Source organism: Halichoerus grypus, chromosome 2 (genome assembly GCF_964656455.1).
Source record: "Halichoerus grypus chromosome 2, mHalGry1.hap1.1, whole genome shotgun sequence".
Lineage (NCBI taxonomy): Eukaryota > Metazoa > Chordata > Mammalia > Carnivora > Phocidae > Halichoerus > Halichoerus grypus.
In genome coordinates, this window is record NC_135713.1 from 65250316 (window position 1) to 65267761 (window position 17446).

Below are 17446 nucleotides of genomic sequence, written 5' to 3' on the forward strand. Positions count from 1 at the left end.
AGAATGTATCATCTCTATAAATCAGTGGTTCTCAATCAGGGGTGATTTTGGCCCTCCTAGGACACTTTGGGCAATGTTTTGGAGACATTTTTGGTGGTCACAGCTGTGAGAGAAAGTGCTATGGCCATCTACTAGGTAAAGACCAGGGATACTGCTAAACATCCTACAATAAAGAATTATCCAGTCAAGAATGCTGAGGCTGACAAACTCTAAATAAATACACACTACTCTTAGATATTAATGTTTTAGGAAGGTAGTACAGAACTGTGGATAAACTGGGCTTTCAAATTCTGGTTCCACCACTTATGAATGAACTGTGTGACACTACCATGTTATTTGATTTCTCTGAGCCCCAGTTTTCTCAGTTACAAAATGGAGAAATTTACCTAACAAGGTTTTCTCTGTGAAGATTAAATGAAATAATACATGTATAGGAAGAGTAGCTGGCATTCAAAAATGTAGCAAGGTCTTAATATTATCATTCATAAGTCACTTCAAAAGGCAATGGTATTCTAGCTGCTAGTTTTCATGCAACGGTACTGGTGAATATTAGATTTTCTTTATAGTAAGAACTACATGTTGGTGTTGGACAGACCTGGGGTTGAAGTCCAATTTAAATATGCAATAGCTGCCTAAACCTTTTTTGCTTCAGTTTTCTCTTTTAAAAAAGAGGGACAAGAATACTTCACAGTGTTTTCGAGAAGATCAGAGAAAATGTACATACAACTTCTAGCGCAGTTATTGGCATATCAGAGGTCCCAATTAGCAGCTATTGTGAGTTATTAAAAGGATGAAGTCTCATATTAACAATATCGTTGATTATTCTAAATTCATTTCTTAAATCACATTAGTTATTTCAGTAATGCTTTTCATAAGAGCCATTATATTGTTAAAGAAAGAATAGGTAGAGTATGTTGTGAAAACAGTTAATGGAATTATTTAGATTTAACTGAAAATATACTGTTTAGTTATATTAGAATTTCCTCTTTGTCAATATAATATTAAAGACTCTGGCTTTAAAACAACAATAAAACAATTGTTTTCTTTTTAAACACACCATTCTCAAGTCCTAAAATATTTGCTAATATCTGAGAGACTAAGAAAACTCACTTATCAGCACTGGGTAACATTCTATTTCAGTAATTTTTCCATCCACTTAAGTAAATTTATTAAACACTCATTATGTGCAGGCTCTGTGGTAGATGTCACAAAAGATTAAATAAAAAAAAGTCCCTATTCCCCAAGAGAGTTTCATGCAAATTGCAGTGACTCAAAGGAGGTAGACAGACTGCATGGGGAGGTAAGAGGACACTGGGAACCAGAAAACGTTTTGTAAAGAAGTAAAACCCAAGCAGAGTGCTGCTGGCTGACTCGGATTCTGACAGCCATGTGGTAGTGGGGTGGAAAGGGGAGATGGTACTATCTCAGGCAACACATGGAGGCAGAAAGTCCCACGGAGTGCTTGGGAAGCAGCAAGTAAGTAAGCCAGTCTGGCTGGAGCTTAAGATACTTGCAGAGAAGTGGATGATAACAGCTGAGAAAGAATAAAAAACTAGCTAAATTGGCACTTTTTATAATCCTCATTTTTCCTTTGTACTCTTCTGTATAAAGATGTTTCTTTAAGAAGAGACTGTGGTGATGGAACCAGAATTCTCTTCTAGTTGAATTTAAAAGATGAGTGAAGAATGTTTTAGCAAAGTACTCTTAGTATTAGTGACCAGAGTTTATAATCTTCTGTTACCTTGGTTCCCAGATGACTTGTCAACCTTCGAGGAGCAGAGTGTGTGCTACTAGAACTCAAAACACTGGCTGTTTCATGATCCATTCGTGTAGTTGAACCCTAGAAATTAAGCAAATTATGGATAGTAAAATTTAGATTATAAATAAATAGAGTTAACTTCATGTTAAGGTGCACCAAATGAACTGTCTTTAGGGTAAATAGCTAAATACAGCATGAAAAGTGTGGACATTTTAACTGCTCAAAATGAGTACTTTTACCTGTGAACTTAAGTAGATTTTAAAGAAAAAACTGAAGAAAAGTTAAATACAGTGTGGGAAATAACCAAACACTGAAGAAATTCTAAGAGTGGTATTTTTTCAAAGATCAAAAGACATGAAACCACATTCAGTTAAAGATAAATTTATTGATAGAAAGCTTTATTAGTTGATGAAATGCTCTAAATTACCACAAATAATTTGGAATTTGGTATAGCCCATGTTCTCCAGGAACTCACAGTACAGAGAAGGACTGCTTAAAACTTAATTAGAGAAAGGCATGAAAAGATCAATAACTGCACTGGGGGATGATAAGCACCATAGTATAAAAAGGTATAAAATACTGAGGAGAAAAAATAATAAAGTATTGAAGGAAAACAGGAAGAAACAACTACTTGGTATAAGGAACTATTAAAGGTTGCATAAAATAAGTAACATTTAAGGTAGGCCTTGAATTCTGGGGTAGCAGACAAATGCAGCAGTCTGCATAAAGGTATAAATATGGAGAGCATGGGGTGTTTGTTTAACGTGGACAGAACACAAGGTGTATGATGGGAGATGAAGGTTGGGTTAAATTATTAAGTGTCTCATGAGTCATTTTAAAGATGTTGCTTTTAAGCTGTGGATGTTGTAGAGCCACTAGACTTTCGGCAGGAGGGTGACACAACCAGAATTATATCTTTATTTATTTTTTAAGTTTTATTTTGTAATCTCTACTCTCAACATGGGGCTTGAACTCATGACCCTGACTGAGATCAAGAGTTGCATGCTCTTCTGACTGAGCCAGCCGGGCACCCCCAGAATCACATCTTTAAAAGAGTATAAAAGACAGAATGGAGAGATCACAGTGGGAAATCAGGAAGAGGGTGCTTTCAATAGCTGAGCCGTCATGAGGGCACAAAGTAAGGAAGTAGGAATAGGGAGTTGGGGATACCCTATATTTAGAGGACAGAATCAATTGGTTTGCTAATTGACTAGATGTGAGTAAAGAGATGCTGGGAACCAAGGACAACTTGGAGGCGCTGAGCTTGGATAAATGGGCAGATAGTGCAGGCAGTGTGAATACATGAAACCCAGGAAGAGATGATGGGTTTCAGTGTGGGACCTGAGATCATCAATCAATGTATACTGACATACAGTAAAAATGCAAAATGGGCATCTGAAAACACAAGATGCAACTCTGGACAGGAGTAGGGACTACAGATAAATATGTGGGACCTATCAAAATACTGGCTATACCTAAAGCCATTCATTAATGATTAAGAATAATGATTATAAGAATATATCCAATTAGAAAACAATATTGGCAGGTATTCTGCTACAGTTCTTAATCTTTCAAAAGGAAAAGCTAGAATATAAACTCTTTGAGGGAGAAACTTTATTCTGTTCACTGTTATATTCTCAATACCAAGGGTAGTTTTAAGTTCATAGTAGGTATTCACAAAATATTTGTTATGAATGAAAGAGGAGCTAGTAGTAAAATCTGTAAGAATATCTGGGCAGAGGACACCTTTGCTGGTTCCTTCACATATAGATGCTCTCGTTAATTGGAGAATGGGGCGTGGCAAAGGGGTGTTTTTCCCATTATGGGAAAAACAGGTTTGAGGATTGTGAGTTGTTTATCTCTACTCTGGAGGGTTCAATGAGTTGGAAAAAGTCACTATCTCTGAATGTACCCAATATCCCTAAATTTTGGAACCAACAGACCTTGTAATTTCCTTTGTGCATTAGCCTCAGGGCAGCCCAACATTAAGCAAAGGCAGAAGCATTAAGCAAAGGTAAGAAAGAATACAGTGTGTGGCGGTGGGAGTTGGATTGGGGACAAAACTGCAAATAAATTTGGACATAAAGAGCTTATTCTGGTTGTAATAAGGAGGATGGATTTGAGGAACCAAGATTCAGGGTAGAGAATAGTCCGGGTTTTCTTTTAAAGTAAATTTCAGGCAAGGGTCCTTTCTTGGTCTACAGGAGAAGGTGAATGACTCTGTATCCTGACGCAAACATATTATCTTTGAGGATATCTGAACGTTTGTGGTAGGTAGGCTGTAAGGCAACCCCAGTGATCCTTATCTCCTGGCAGTCATGCCCTAATGTAATGTAATCCCCTCGTTTTGAGTGTGGGCTAGATTTAGGGACTGGATTCCAGTGAAAAGAATGCTGCAGAGGAGATGAGAAGTCACTTCCAAGATAAGGTTACAAAGACTGTGGCTTCCACCATGGGTACCCTCTCTTGTTTTCTCTGAGGGAAGCCAGCCACTATGTTGTGAACTGCTCTATGGCCAGGCCCAGGTGGCAAAGAACTGATTTCTCTGGCCAACAGCCGGTAAGGACATGAGGTCTGCCAACAGCCCTCTGGGTGAGCTCAGAAGCAGATCTTTCCCTATCAAGCCTTGACATGACTGTGGTCCCAGCCAACGCCATGACTGTAGTCTCATGAGAGACCCTGAATCAGAGGCACTCAACTAGGCTGCACCAGGATTCCTGACCTACAGAAACAAATGTTTGCTGTTTTAAGCTGCTACATTTGTTAGGTAGCAACAGATAACTAACACACTCTTTGAAACAAAAGAGAAACAAGGAGCTAAATTATAAAACAAGGGAAAACCTATTTTTACAATAAAAAACATGTTTCTGGCATTCATTTCAGTGTAGATATCAAATTATATTTAAGCTTCAATCTAAGTATCTTCTTGTACTGAAAGAAATCAGCTCCTTGATTTTGGGACACTTCCCCTTCTCCCAATCTACCGAGATAGAAATTCAGATACATTTTTTTTTTTTAAGATTTTATTTATTTATTTGACAGAGAGAGACACAGCGAGAGAGGGAACACAAGCAGGGGGAGTGGGAGAAGCGGGCTTCTCGCCGAGCGGGGAGCCCAATGCGGGGCTCGATCCCAGGACCCTAGGATCATGACCTGAGCCGAAGGCAGACGCTTAATGACTGAGCCACCCAGCCCCCAGATGCATTTATTATAAGGAGATAACAAGAAAACATTCCCATACCCACACGACCTATAGAACTTGGGCCTTGAGAATCTTTCCTGGGCCCTTTTATTATGACTAGACCTGTGCCAACATCTTTCAGAGGGACTTAGAGAAATGATAACTCACAAGAAATGGTAACTTCCTAAGAAGTATTTTCTACCCAACTCATGAGTAAATTCTGAAGACACTTGAGTGTGATTAACTCTCTCACAAACTCAAGACCTGTTAAAGCAGTCATCTTGCACATCTCTGGAATTGGCCTTGCTCGCTGTTCAAGATACAAGTATTCTCTATATCATTCTCAACTCTCAGCTGTAAACTGTGTTCTTTCCTATCCAACCTTTCTTGGGGAATCTAGATTCCGTGCGGCATGAATCCTCAACTTTTCACCTACTGCTGCTGTTACTCCTGGCTTTCCCCGAAACCTGGCTCTCACAGGAAACCCCTTCTTGCTGCAGCCTTCTCTCCTACGAGCCATGTACTTCACAGAGTCAGGAGGCAGTGTAAGTCTATGTTTTCCTCACTCTAAATCATTTTGAAGCCCTGTAAAAGGCCCAAATCTCTTTGCGTTATAATCGCCTTTCCCCCTTTCCCAGTCCTAACATAATTTCTGACCTCTCAATCACTATACCCAATCATTACTTTGGCACAAGGGTCACTGACCTCCTTCCACTTTAACTACTGCATCATTCTGGATAACTTCAACATCCATGCACATAACCCATTCAAAACCTTGGCCCCTCAGTTCTCTGATATCGTCAAAGACATTTTTCTCCTCTACTCCATTTTAGCCACCGACCTCAATGATTATATCCTGGACTATTTCCATTACCCCAAAAGGCACCATCTCTAAATAACACATTTAGTTATCCCGTGGTAGCTCTGATAGCCTATTCTTCTAGCAATCTCCTTTAACCTTCCCCAAGAAAGCTTCTTCGAAATGACTGGAATAGCAAGTCATGGATCTCTCTACATATTCCAGCTTGAATTTCTTGCAGTGTATCACTTCCATTAATTCTCTTAGCTAGTTTTCAATAGCTTTACTCCATGGTTATTCCATCCCACTTGCCTGCAAACACTGTAATTACAGATGAATCCAACTGTTTTTTTCTATACCCTGATATGGACTGCTGAGCAGTATCTGAGAAATCTGACCATGTGAGAAAATAACACAACTCTCCAAGATGCTGCGCATTTAACATTTATGGTCACCAATACATTTGGGCCCTTAGTACTGTAGCTGCAGTCTTTGTTTCCCTAGTCAGCTCTCCTTTCTTTCCTTACACTGGCTATTTTTTTTTTTTTTTTTTAAGATTTTATTATTTGACAGAGAGAAACACAGCGAGAGAGGGAATACAAGCAGAGGCAGAAGGAGAGGGAGAAGCAGGCTTCCCGCAGAGCGGAGAGCCCGATGCGGGGCTCGATCCCAGGACCCTGGGATCATGACCTGAGCCAAAGGCAGACGTTCAACGACTGAGCCACCCAGGCGCCCCTACACTGGCTATTTTATACAGGCCTCCTTTTGCACAAAATTGACTATTCTTCCTTTACCACAAATAATTTTACCTTCTAATTTACAGGGAAATAGAAGCCATCAGACAAAACTTCAACTTTTTGCTACCAAACCAACAAAGTAACCTGACACCATATCCATCTCTACCTTCTGCTGTTGCATCCTTCTGTGGCCCATCCCTTCATGTGTGCTCTGGATCCTTTCCCTCTACTGATTCCTTCCCATTGTCATTCAAGCATACTCATCTCTTCTATCTTAAAAAAATAAAACAATCTGCAAATTTTCTCTCAAATCTGTATTCTGCATCAGGTAACAGCCTGTTCACTTTTTGAGTTAGCTGGAATTGCTCTCTTCTACTTTTTTTTTTTTTTTAAGATTTTATTTTAAAGTCATCTCTACATCCAATGTGGGGCTCAAACTCACAACCCTGAGACCAAAAGTTGCAGGCTCTATTGACTAAGTCCACCAGGCACCCTGCTCTCTTCTACTTTTTAACCTTCCATTTAAGCCTCAACTCACTTCAGTATAATACGGTAGAAAGCCAATGAAATTGCTCTTGCTAAGATCAACAATGACCTTATTTTGGTAAAACCCAATGCAGATTTTTTTAGTCCTTATGATCAGTGGCGAATAATGTTAACTGTTTCCTCTTTCTTGGAACAGTATGATTCCCTTGCTTTACGATGTTAGCCCAGGTCTTCATCTTCTCACTCTATAATCACAGGGGATGTAAAAATCTTCCATACCTTGAGTTATCATCACATTCTTCACCCCTCCCTTCAATTCCAAACTCAAAATTCTAACAGCCTACCTAACATTTCTACTTCAATGTCTCATATTTAACACCTTCAAACTTAACCTTAATTTTAACATTTTTGAAACTAGATTATTTTCTTCCACAAACCTCCTCCTCATCTAGAGTTATCACTGAATTATATCACCATCCTCCTAGCTGCCTATGACAAAAACCTGGAAGTCACTCTTTACTTCTTTCCCCTTCCCCCTTAACTGTCATATCCAACACCAAACCTTACGGATTCTATTTCCTAAATATTCTCAGGTACTCAGATATCCACCAACCAACTGACTCTCTCAAATCTATCAATTGTTCCCCTAATCCTGAGGCCACCATCATCTTTCACCTAGATATGGTACCTAATTTACCCAATCATTTTTGAGGTGTCATAATAATTTATAACTTTCTCTAGGACCAACATCATCCTAACACTAGTTAAGTGCTTCTAATATGTGTTCCTGTAACACTATGTACTTGCCCTCTCATAATACTTAACACACTTTGTGGAAACTGCTCATCTGTCTTACTTTTAGATTGTAAGTTTCTTAAGGAAAAGGTAGCACATACCTAGCTCACTCCCATATCCTGGGGCTGTGAACAGTCTTGGCATAATACAGATGCTGAACATTGATGAATGAATTTTATATTATCTTTTGGTGACAGGAGTGGGGGAAAAGGTGAACAGTAAAATGAAAAATGGGTGGCAAATACAGAGGTGGGGATAAGATGAATGGCTGGAGGGGACCCTTCCAAGTAACTATAATTTCTTTTAATCACTACATATTAAAATCAAGCATCTCTTTATTTTCTACTTTTCCCTTATTCATCCTTAAATAGCCACTGCCAATAGAGACAGGCACTCAAAAGTTCACTGAGGAGACCTAGAAGGGCTATGCCTGATGGCTGCACTTAGTGGAGTGGGGATACAGTCAATTTCAAGTATTCCTCCTGGGTCGGAACCCCTCTTGTCTCTTCCTGCTTACTCACTTTAGAAAGTGACTCCAGGGTTTCTATTTCACAGGCAGCAGGAGTCTCTATGTCACTGTGAAACCTGGCCTAAGGAGGGGAAGAAGGAAGCATTTACCCCCTTTTCTTCCTAATCAAATTGTACATGGAAGTAATCAAACAGTACACAAGAATTTCTCCTTATAGAAGTTTCCCAGCTAATTTTGTACCCCCTAACGAATTAATGGAGCTGGGTATAAGGTATCAGTTACTGTTAATATCACAAAAAGATAAGACAACCAGACATTATATACTTCCTGACTGAAGACCAGAAGACCACAATCCACCCTCAAAAGACTTGCAAAAACAAAACAAAACAAAACAAAACAAAACAAAAAAACAAGGCTTGAAAACCCAAAGCTGATCACATCTCTAGATCCAAATACCAATTTAAAGGAAATATAGGGGACAGAGAAAAATGTCAAACTACACACCATGAAGATGTTATCAGCAAAATCCAGACTATGGAAAACTGTATAAAACAAAGAACTTTCATTCCTCAACTAATAAACATCCAGAAAACAAGAGACAAAAAAGGAACCTAGAGATTAAAAGAAACTTTGTGGAGAGACGCCTGGGTGGCTCAGTATGTTAAGTGTCTGCCTTCAGCTCAGGTCATGATCCCAGGGTCCTGGGATTGAGCCCCGCATCGGGCTCCCTGCTCAGCGGGGAGCCGGCTTCTCCCTCTCCCTCCCCCTGCTTGTGCTTGCTTGCTTTCTCATTCTCTCTCTCTCTCTATGTCAAATAAATAGGTGAAATCTTTAAAAACAAACAAACAAAAAGCCCCACAAAACTCTGGAGACTTATTAACTAATCCCAAAGCATGAACCTTACCTGGAAAGAGTCAAATAAGCTGTGAAAAATTATGACATTTATGAAAACAATTGCAGATTTGGATACTGACTAGATATCGATGCTATTACTGTGGGTTCCTTTGGGAATGTAATAATGGCAGTGTAGTTACATACTTTCAGTTTTTTTTTTTTTTTTTAAAGTAAGCTCTACACCCAATGTGGGGCTTAAACTCACAACCCTGGGATCAAGAGTCACATGCTCTACCAGCTGAGGCAGCCAGGCGCCCCCCCTCCCGAATAGTTATATATTTTTATTATTTATTTATTTATTTATATTTTTAAAGATTTTTATTTATTTATTTGACAGAGAGAGAGAGCGGCAAGCAGAGGGAGAGTGAGAAGCAGGCTCCCCGCTAAGTAGGGAGCCCGATGCGGGACTCGATCCCAGGACCCTGGGATCATGACCTGAGCCGAAGGCAGATGCTTAACGACTGAGCCACCCAGGTGCCCCAGTTATGTATTTTTAAAAAGTGTTGTTATCTTTTGGAAATACAGAGTGAAATATTTATGGAAGAAATGATGATGATGTTGGTTCTTCTTCAAAAATAAAATGGGAGGGCAAAGTGGAATAGGGTACGTGTGGATTACTATATTATTTTATCTGCCTCTGTATATGTTTGAAATTTTCCATAGTAAAGTTTTAAAATGCTCATTAGCCGTAAAGCATTCTCTTATCATTTCATTTCTTTCCCACTCTTGGCTGAACTTCACCATTACTTACTGGCTATCACTAGAGATCTGGTTCTAAACTTTAAACAGAAAAGCTAAGAACCAATTCATAAATGAATTATACACGGTAGTTATATACTAAGCAAGCAGGGATCTGACCTGTATAATTTACTTCCAGCTTTCTCTTTCCATTTAACTTCCACGGGAGATTAATCACAGATCAAGAAACACTATTTCTAGAAGGGATGTGAGATCTTTCTTCCAACCAACATATATTTACTGTTATTTACTATTTACCAGGGACTGTGAAGATATGAAAATGGACAAAACTAGATAAAATCTTTGCCCTTCTGGAGCTTACAGTCTAGTGGGGGAAATCAATATTAATCAAATAATCACACAGATAAATGTAAAACTGCAAATGTGGTAGTCTTCAAAGAGAGGAATGTTCTAGGACAGCTTATGACAATGGGATTTGAACTGTTCAAGCCTCTTGAGAAAGTCATGCTTAAGTGCAAAGACACATGAACTGATGTTAATGGAGTGAAATGGGATGAGAAGAGCACTGTAAAGAAGGGGTATAGATTGTGCACAGGCTGTGGAAAGAGGAGGCCCAATAAATATGAGGTACTGAAAGGCCAGTGTGGCTGAAGTAGTGAGAGCAAAGCGTGATGTAGAGCTGACGAGTTAGGCAGGAGCCAGGTTATATAGGTCATAAAAAAGGGTTATCTTATTCTAAAAACCAAGGGAAGCCAATAAAGGGTTTTAAAGAGGGTGATTTACTCTTTGCAAAGATCATTCTGGCAGGGTGGATGGCAGGCAGGATACCAGGTGAGAGAGGGTGTACAATGAACTTGCATATGCAGTGGTAGCGTAAGTGCACCAGGACAGAAGCTTTGCTGGATCATGCTACTTTGATCCTGAGAAATTCAGAGGCTGATTTTCATTTTTAGTTATTGTCAATGGCTTTTATTTCTGGAGCAAATAATAAAATAAAACAAATGAACAAATCCCAAGAGGTTATCATGTATAGATCCGATTAAGATAGTTTAAAGGAATCGTGGCTAACTGAATCACAGTCCCACAGGTTTGTATCACTTGGCTACATCAGGATTTGGAGCAGCTGTAGTATTGTTTTAAACAGTGACTAAAAGTAACCAAATAAATATTTAGAAAGGTCTAATCCTAAGCAAACAGTTTTTTCTGTCAAGAGCTTGAAACTTTTCTTTCTTTTCTTCTACATATATGTAGGAAAACAAATTTCCCAAATAATTCCCTAAAGGTAGAAAAAAAATATACTCAAAATAACTCAAATATGCTAAAATATAATTTCTTTTGCCACAATTTACCATCTATAACTGAAGAGTTTTCCCCAGTATAATGCTAACTAGTAATACTAAAATGAAATACCTTTAACTCAGTAAAATAACTTTAAATGCTTAAATATGAGACATTTTTAAAAACCTTAAAAAAATTTTTTTTATATATTTTTTAAGATTTTCTTTATTTATTTGTCAGAGAGAGAGAGAGAGAGAGTGAACAAGCACAAGCAGACAGAGGGAGAAGCAGGCTCCCTGCTGAGCAGGGAACCTGATACCAGACTTGATCCCAGGACCCTGAGATCACAACCCAAGTCGAAGGCAGACGCTTAACCGCCTCAGCAACCCAGGTGCCCCAATTTTTTTTTTTTAAGATTTTATTTATTTATTTGAGAGAGAGAGAGGGAGAGCACAAGTAGGCAGAGTGCCAGGCAGAGGGAGAGGGAGAAGAAGGCTCCCTGCTGAGCAAGGAGCTGGATGCAGGCCTTGGTCCCAGGACCCTGGGATCATGACCTGAGCTGAAGGCAGATGCTTAACCAACTGAGCCACCCAGGCGCCCCTTAAATATGAGACATTATAAGCTTTAAATTTTAACCCATGCTCTTTTAAAAAATATTAAATCAAAAATAACCTACAGACACTACAGGAATATTTTGTATCAATAGTGGGGAAATTATCTTTAAAAACTTAGTGAAATTCTATTTTAAAAAAATCACTCATTTACAACATAAAAATATTCACTGAAAAAATGTGAAGACCAAACACCCCAAACAGAATTCTGTCATATTATGATGCATTCTGATAAAACTCTAATAGAAAATTAATGGCAGAGTTACAAGATAACAGTGCTACATTTAAAAAAAAAATCAAGTTGACTTCCACAATTTTGCTAAAAAATGATGTGATAATGGTTAAACATGACTAGGCTATGTCTCTTTTTAGGAGCATTAGTATCATTTTTTTCAATTATAAAACTTGGATTTCTAGATTTATGTAACCTTGAAGTACAACAGAAAACAAGAATTATAACAAAGTCTTTATCACTTTTAAAAACATAAAAATGTCTTTGCAAAGAATGCCTTAGAGAAAGAGCAAATCTGTTCAATGCAAGCAATAATAACTAGGTCAAATCATACATAACCAAAATGCAGTTTAGCATTTATTTTTCAAAAAAAACCTCTACCCACACTAATCATTTTTAGACTAAAACAGAAATACACAATTTAGAGCTATAAAATATACTTAGAAATTTTGAAACCATTATTGTTAGATGTAATAAAGAAAAATGACATAGCATTTTGGCACTGAATTCTTCTGGAGATATCCATTTAGGACTAAGGAAATCAGTAAGATTTACAGATCATTCTGAGGACTATCTCACTCCATATTCCTTTAAAAATATTTAAATAGCTAATTAAAAAGAAAACCAATAAAATAATTTATTTACCTGACCACTATCAGAAGTTGCCATGTTGATTTCTGCCACTCCTTGACCTTCATTCTGCCGCTCAGCTTCATGTGAGCCAGCTTCGTGCTTGCTCTGAGATGACCTCTGTCAACATGGAGTTAACATCATTACATACAGAAACAGTGAATGCTTTCTTAGCCCACAGCTTTTTTTCTTTCCTGTATTAAAGCTCTGAATGCATCAATTATACAGGTTTACAAAAGCATGGAACTGCACTTATACTTCATAACCTCCAGCATGGTTGGCAGCTGACTATTTCAGTAAGAGGAAAGTGAAGTGTGTCCCCTGAGCATTAAAGCCGCACAAGACAAAGGATTTTCTGAGACTCACAGAAACACCATCCTCCACCAGCTGTGCTCACATCACTCCCAGGGATATAACCCAACTAGAACAAATACTTATCTCTTCCACAAGGTCACATGGCTCTGGCATTTAATAGAGCTGCAAATATAACAGTTAAACTATTACCTAGGCTTACAAATACATTCTGTATACGTATATTTATACACAGAATATATATATATCTTCTGCTAATAAAAGTCATGAAATCAATAAGCTCTTAGATCCTGATAGGAATAGAACCAAAAACCTTTTCTAATGTAACCACCATCTGTTATATGAAATGAAAATGACAGATTATATCCAGTAAAAGCAGTCATTTCAAGATAGATTATATCCAGTATAAAGCAATCACTCTGTAAAAATACCACTGCAGAATCAAAGAAGTAAACTAATTTTTCCATTATCTTTTATAGAAGCACAAATGTGCCTGCATGCTCTAGGAAAATGATACTCAAAAATAAAAATTACACTTTAAAACACTTGCCATATTTAATAGCAGATAATTGTATTACAAAATGGCTTCCACTGGAATTTCCTTAAACATCAAGCTTTCCTAGACCATTTAAAATGTGACTTAAAAGTTAATTTACATGCAGTATTTCCACCAATAAACTAAGTTATATATAGGCAAAAATGAGATAGCCCCAATAATTCAGAAATAGAAGAAAAAATAGTATCATCTGAAAATCACACTATAAAATTCAACAAATTCAGTAAAAGTAGAGACAATACAAAGTTAATCGAGAGGCAAAATGAATAAAAACCCACTAAAAACACAAAGATTTGACACTAACATAATTAAAGATGTCAATGTAAAAGTAATTCCTGAGCATCTGATATGTTAAAGTTACTTGTATGAGGTGCCACAGAATACAGTGCTGGCAAAACAAGACACTGTTCTACATACTCCTCAAGCTTACAGTCTCATCAGGGATACTATCAAATAATGTTAAAACTTTGACAAGCACACTGAAAAAAAGAGTACAAGGTGCTGTGAGAATAAATAAGCAGAGGGATATCACATGGCCTAACAGTTTGGGAAAGAGCCATCTTAGGAAGTGCTGTCTGAACTGAGATCTAAAGAATAGGAGTTCTGGGAAAATGGACAGGGTTAGGGGAAGGTTTTAGGTAAACAGATCAAATGCGAAGGACCTGAGGTTTGGGGGAGGGGGGCTAGTTTGTTCTAGTACATCAGAAAAATCATGGTGCAGAGAGTAGAAAAAAAGATGGTAAAAAAAAAAAAACCTTATTGATTTTGTTGAATTTTAGTGTGATTCTCATACATCACTCCTGCCCTCACATAACCAATACTAGACTATTAATGGGAAAACTTAATGTAAATTGATTTTTTAAGGTCAAATTTAATTTTAAATGGTCTAAGTAGGTAGGAAATATAGATGAGACCAGTTTGGAAGCTAATGTATTAACTTAAGTGTGAGATGATGGTACCTGACACCAGGCAAGCAGTGGCAGGGATAGAAGTAGGGACAGAGAGGTAAATCTGAAGGACTTGATATTACTGCATATAGGATAGAAGAAGAGATGTGCTGTCAAGAATTATTCCTATATTCCTTAACTCACACAACTGAATAATGATGGTGAGACTTGCAGAGAAGGTAATACTAAGGGAGTGAGGGTTTTCTGGAGGAGTGGCATGGTAAGAAGGACTTAGGAGGAGAAGATCATTAATTATGCTTTGAATATGTTGGATTTAAGGTGTCTTTGAGACATCTAAGTGGAGATACAGAGGAGGCACATAGATTTAGGAGTCTGGAACTGAGGGCTAGGAAAATGGATTTGAAAGCCAATAGTGTATAAAAGGTAAGCGAAGCTGTAAGCACAAATGAGACGGTCTAAGGGAAAGATAATACAGATAACAGAAATAAAGACTTAAGGAATGTGTACAATTAATGTCCAGATAAAAGAGCATGGGCCTATAAAAACCAAAGAGATGGGGAAAAAAAACAAAAAAGTGTTGCCATAAATGCCAAGAGAAAAATATTTCAAGCAACAGGAAGTGTTTAATAATGTAGAAAATGTCAAGATGAAGACTGAAAATATCAATTTAATTAATAATATAGAAGTCACTGATGGGAGTAGAGACTAGCTAGATTGGTGTGTTTTAAGAGTGAATGGTGGGGGAGAAAAGAAGAGTAAATGGTGGGGAGGAAATACAGACTTGGGAGTCTAGAAACACTTGTGGAGTGGGGGAATGGGAAAAGACAGTGAGGGAGGTAAGGGGACAGATGAAGGAAGGTAGTTGCAAGGAGAGGCAGAATTGAGGAAGGTTCCTTTTATATTTTGAAAGATAAGATTTGAGCAGGTTTAAATGGCAATACAAAGGTGCCACAGAAGAGGAAGGAGATAAATACGTGAGAGAAAAGAGATAAGAGTAAGAAGTTCCTGAAAAGGCAGGAAATGAAAATCCAAAGCACAGGCAAGAAGGCAGAACACCTCTTGACAGGAAGGACAGGCAGTTCTGATGACAGGTACTATTTTCTCTATGAAGGAGGAGATGGAATTATGGAGGGAGATTAGTAAAGTCATTTCCAAGAGAAGAAGAACGGGGGATCCACAGAAACATAGTAGTCATGAAGGATTACCAGACCCATTTGATGACAGGATGATGAATGTGATAAAGTTAAAAAAAAAGTCTAATGTTTACTATGCTTTAATCACTTGGCATCTACTGATTTATTTAATCCTCACACCAACTCTGTGAGGTAAGGTATTATTATTATCCCCACTTTACAAATAAAGAAACTGAGGCACAGAGAAGATAAGTATCTGGCTTTAGGTGACATACCTCGTAAGTGGCAGAGTCAGAGCTGGGATCACAAGCCTGACTCTAGGGCCCAAAATAATATTTAACACTTATTATCTTTGTTTTCTTTCCTCCTCCTCCTTTCTATTTGTTATTTTACTTCCCTTTATTCTCTTACTGATCCTAGGCTACAGGCCTGCCTGCACTCTTTACCACTGTCCAATTTAGTATATGCGCTGCCGAAGTGAGCACTCTTTACCACGGTCCAAAGCTACTGCTAACATTAAAGGCAAAGAAACTGTTGCTGAGTCCTAATGAAAGAATGATCCTAATTAGCATCCTCATTTCCACAGTTGCTGGACAACTTCCCCAAAGTTTTCTACCCTAGGGATGAAAAAAAATTGTTGAGATATTTGCATACCACAACATTCACCCATTTTAAGTGTACCATTTTTTGTAAGCGTACCAAGCATCACCATAATCCAGCTTTAGAATATTTTTATCATTCTAGTATATGTGCTGCTGAAGCAAGCACCATTTTTATCATTCTAATAGGATGACTTGTGCTCGTTTACAGTTAATCCTCATTCCCACCCATACCTGTCTTAACTACTTTGTCTGTATAAATTTAACTTTTCTAGACATTTCTTATAAATGAAATATGTAGACTTACATGTCTAGTTTCTTTTACTTAGCATGTTTTTGAGCTTGATCAATGTTACAGTATGTATCACCAATTTGTTCCTTTTTATTGCAGAACAGTATTCAGTTGTAAAGATATACCACACTGTGTTTTAATCATTCACCAGCTGATACACGTTTGCATAGTTTCTACTTTGGGGGCTACTATGAATAATACTGCTATGAACATTCACGTTAAAGTCTTTGTGTGAACGTATGTTTTCATTTCTCTTGGATAGGTACCTTGAAGTGGAATTGCTGGATCACACGATAACTCTATGTTTAATACTTTAAGTAACTGCCAAACTGTTTTCCAAGTGGCTGCACATTTTATATTCCCAATAGCAATATATGATGGCTTCTATTTATCTACATTCTTGCCAATGTTTATTATCTGTCTTTATGATTATAGCCATCCTATTGGGTGTAAAGTGGTATCTCACTGTGGTTTTGATTTGCATTTCCTGAATGACTAATGATGGTGAGCATATTTTCATGTGCTTACCAGCCATTTCTGTACATTTTCTGGTGAAATGTCTATTCAAATCTTTTTTTTTAATTTTTAAAAAAATTTTTAAATTGAGTGGTCTCCTTACTAATAGTTACAAAAGTACTTTGCATAGGATTTTAATAAATATTTCTCACTGGCTATTTTCTTTTTCTTTTAAAAGATTTATTTATTTACTTATTTATTTGAGGGCGAGAACAGACAGAAAATCTTCAAGCAGACTCCCTGTAGAGAGCGGAGCCCGATGCAGGGCTTCATCTCAGGACCTGAGCCGAAATGAAATCAGATGCTCAACTGACTGAGCCACCTGGCTCTCTCACTGGCTATTTTCTAGAGATTTTACAACCATGCTACAACTCTCCTCACAGCTCCCATCTTTTTGATCTCCCCAAATGTATTTGCTGGTCGATAAACAATCCACCTTTTCTGAAAAGATATACAAGAAAGTGGTAAACTGGTTGCTTCACATATCTTTTTGTAATTTTTGATATTTGAATCATGTGCAATAATTACATCACTTGAATTAAGTACTGCATCTTGACCCT

General features: G+C 37.7%; 1 protein-coding gene across 12 annotated transcripts in view; it reads right to left on the reverse strand.

The window, feature by feature from the left end:
* The window catches only part of APC (APC regulator of Wnt signaling pathway), a 130875-nt gene that overhangs the window by 23853 nt on the left and 89576 nt on the right, over nt 1–17446 (reverse strand). For all 12 annotated transcript variants that reach the window (XM_036087348.2, XM_036087350.2, XM_036087349.2 and 9 more), the window contains 2 exons: nt 12586–12690; nt 1742–1840 (listed from right to left, as the gene is read on the reverse strand). In XM_036087348.2, the coding sequence (XP_035943241.2) occupies nt 1742–1840; nt 12586–12690 (204 nt within the window). The remainder of the gene's footprint in view (nt 1–1741; nt 1841–12585; nt 12691–17446) is intronic.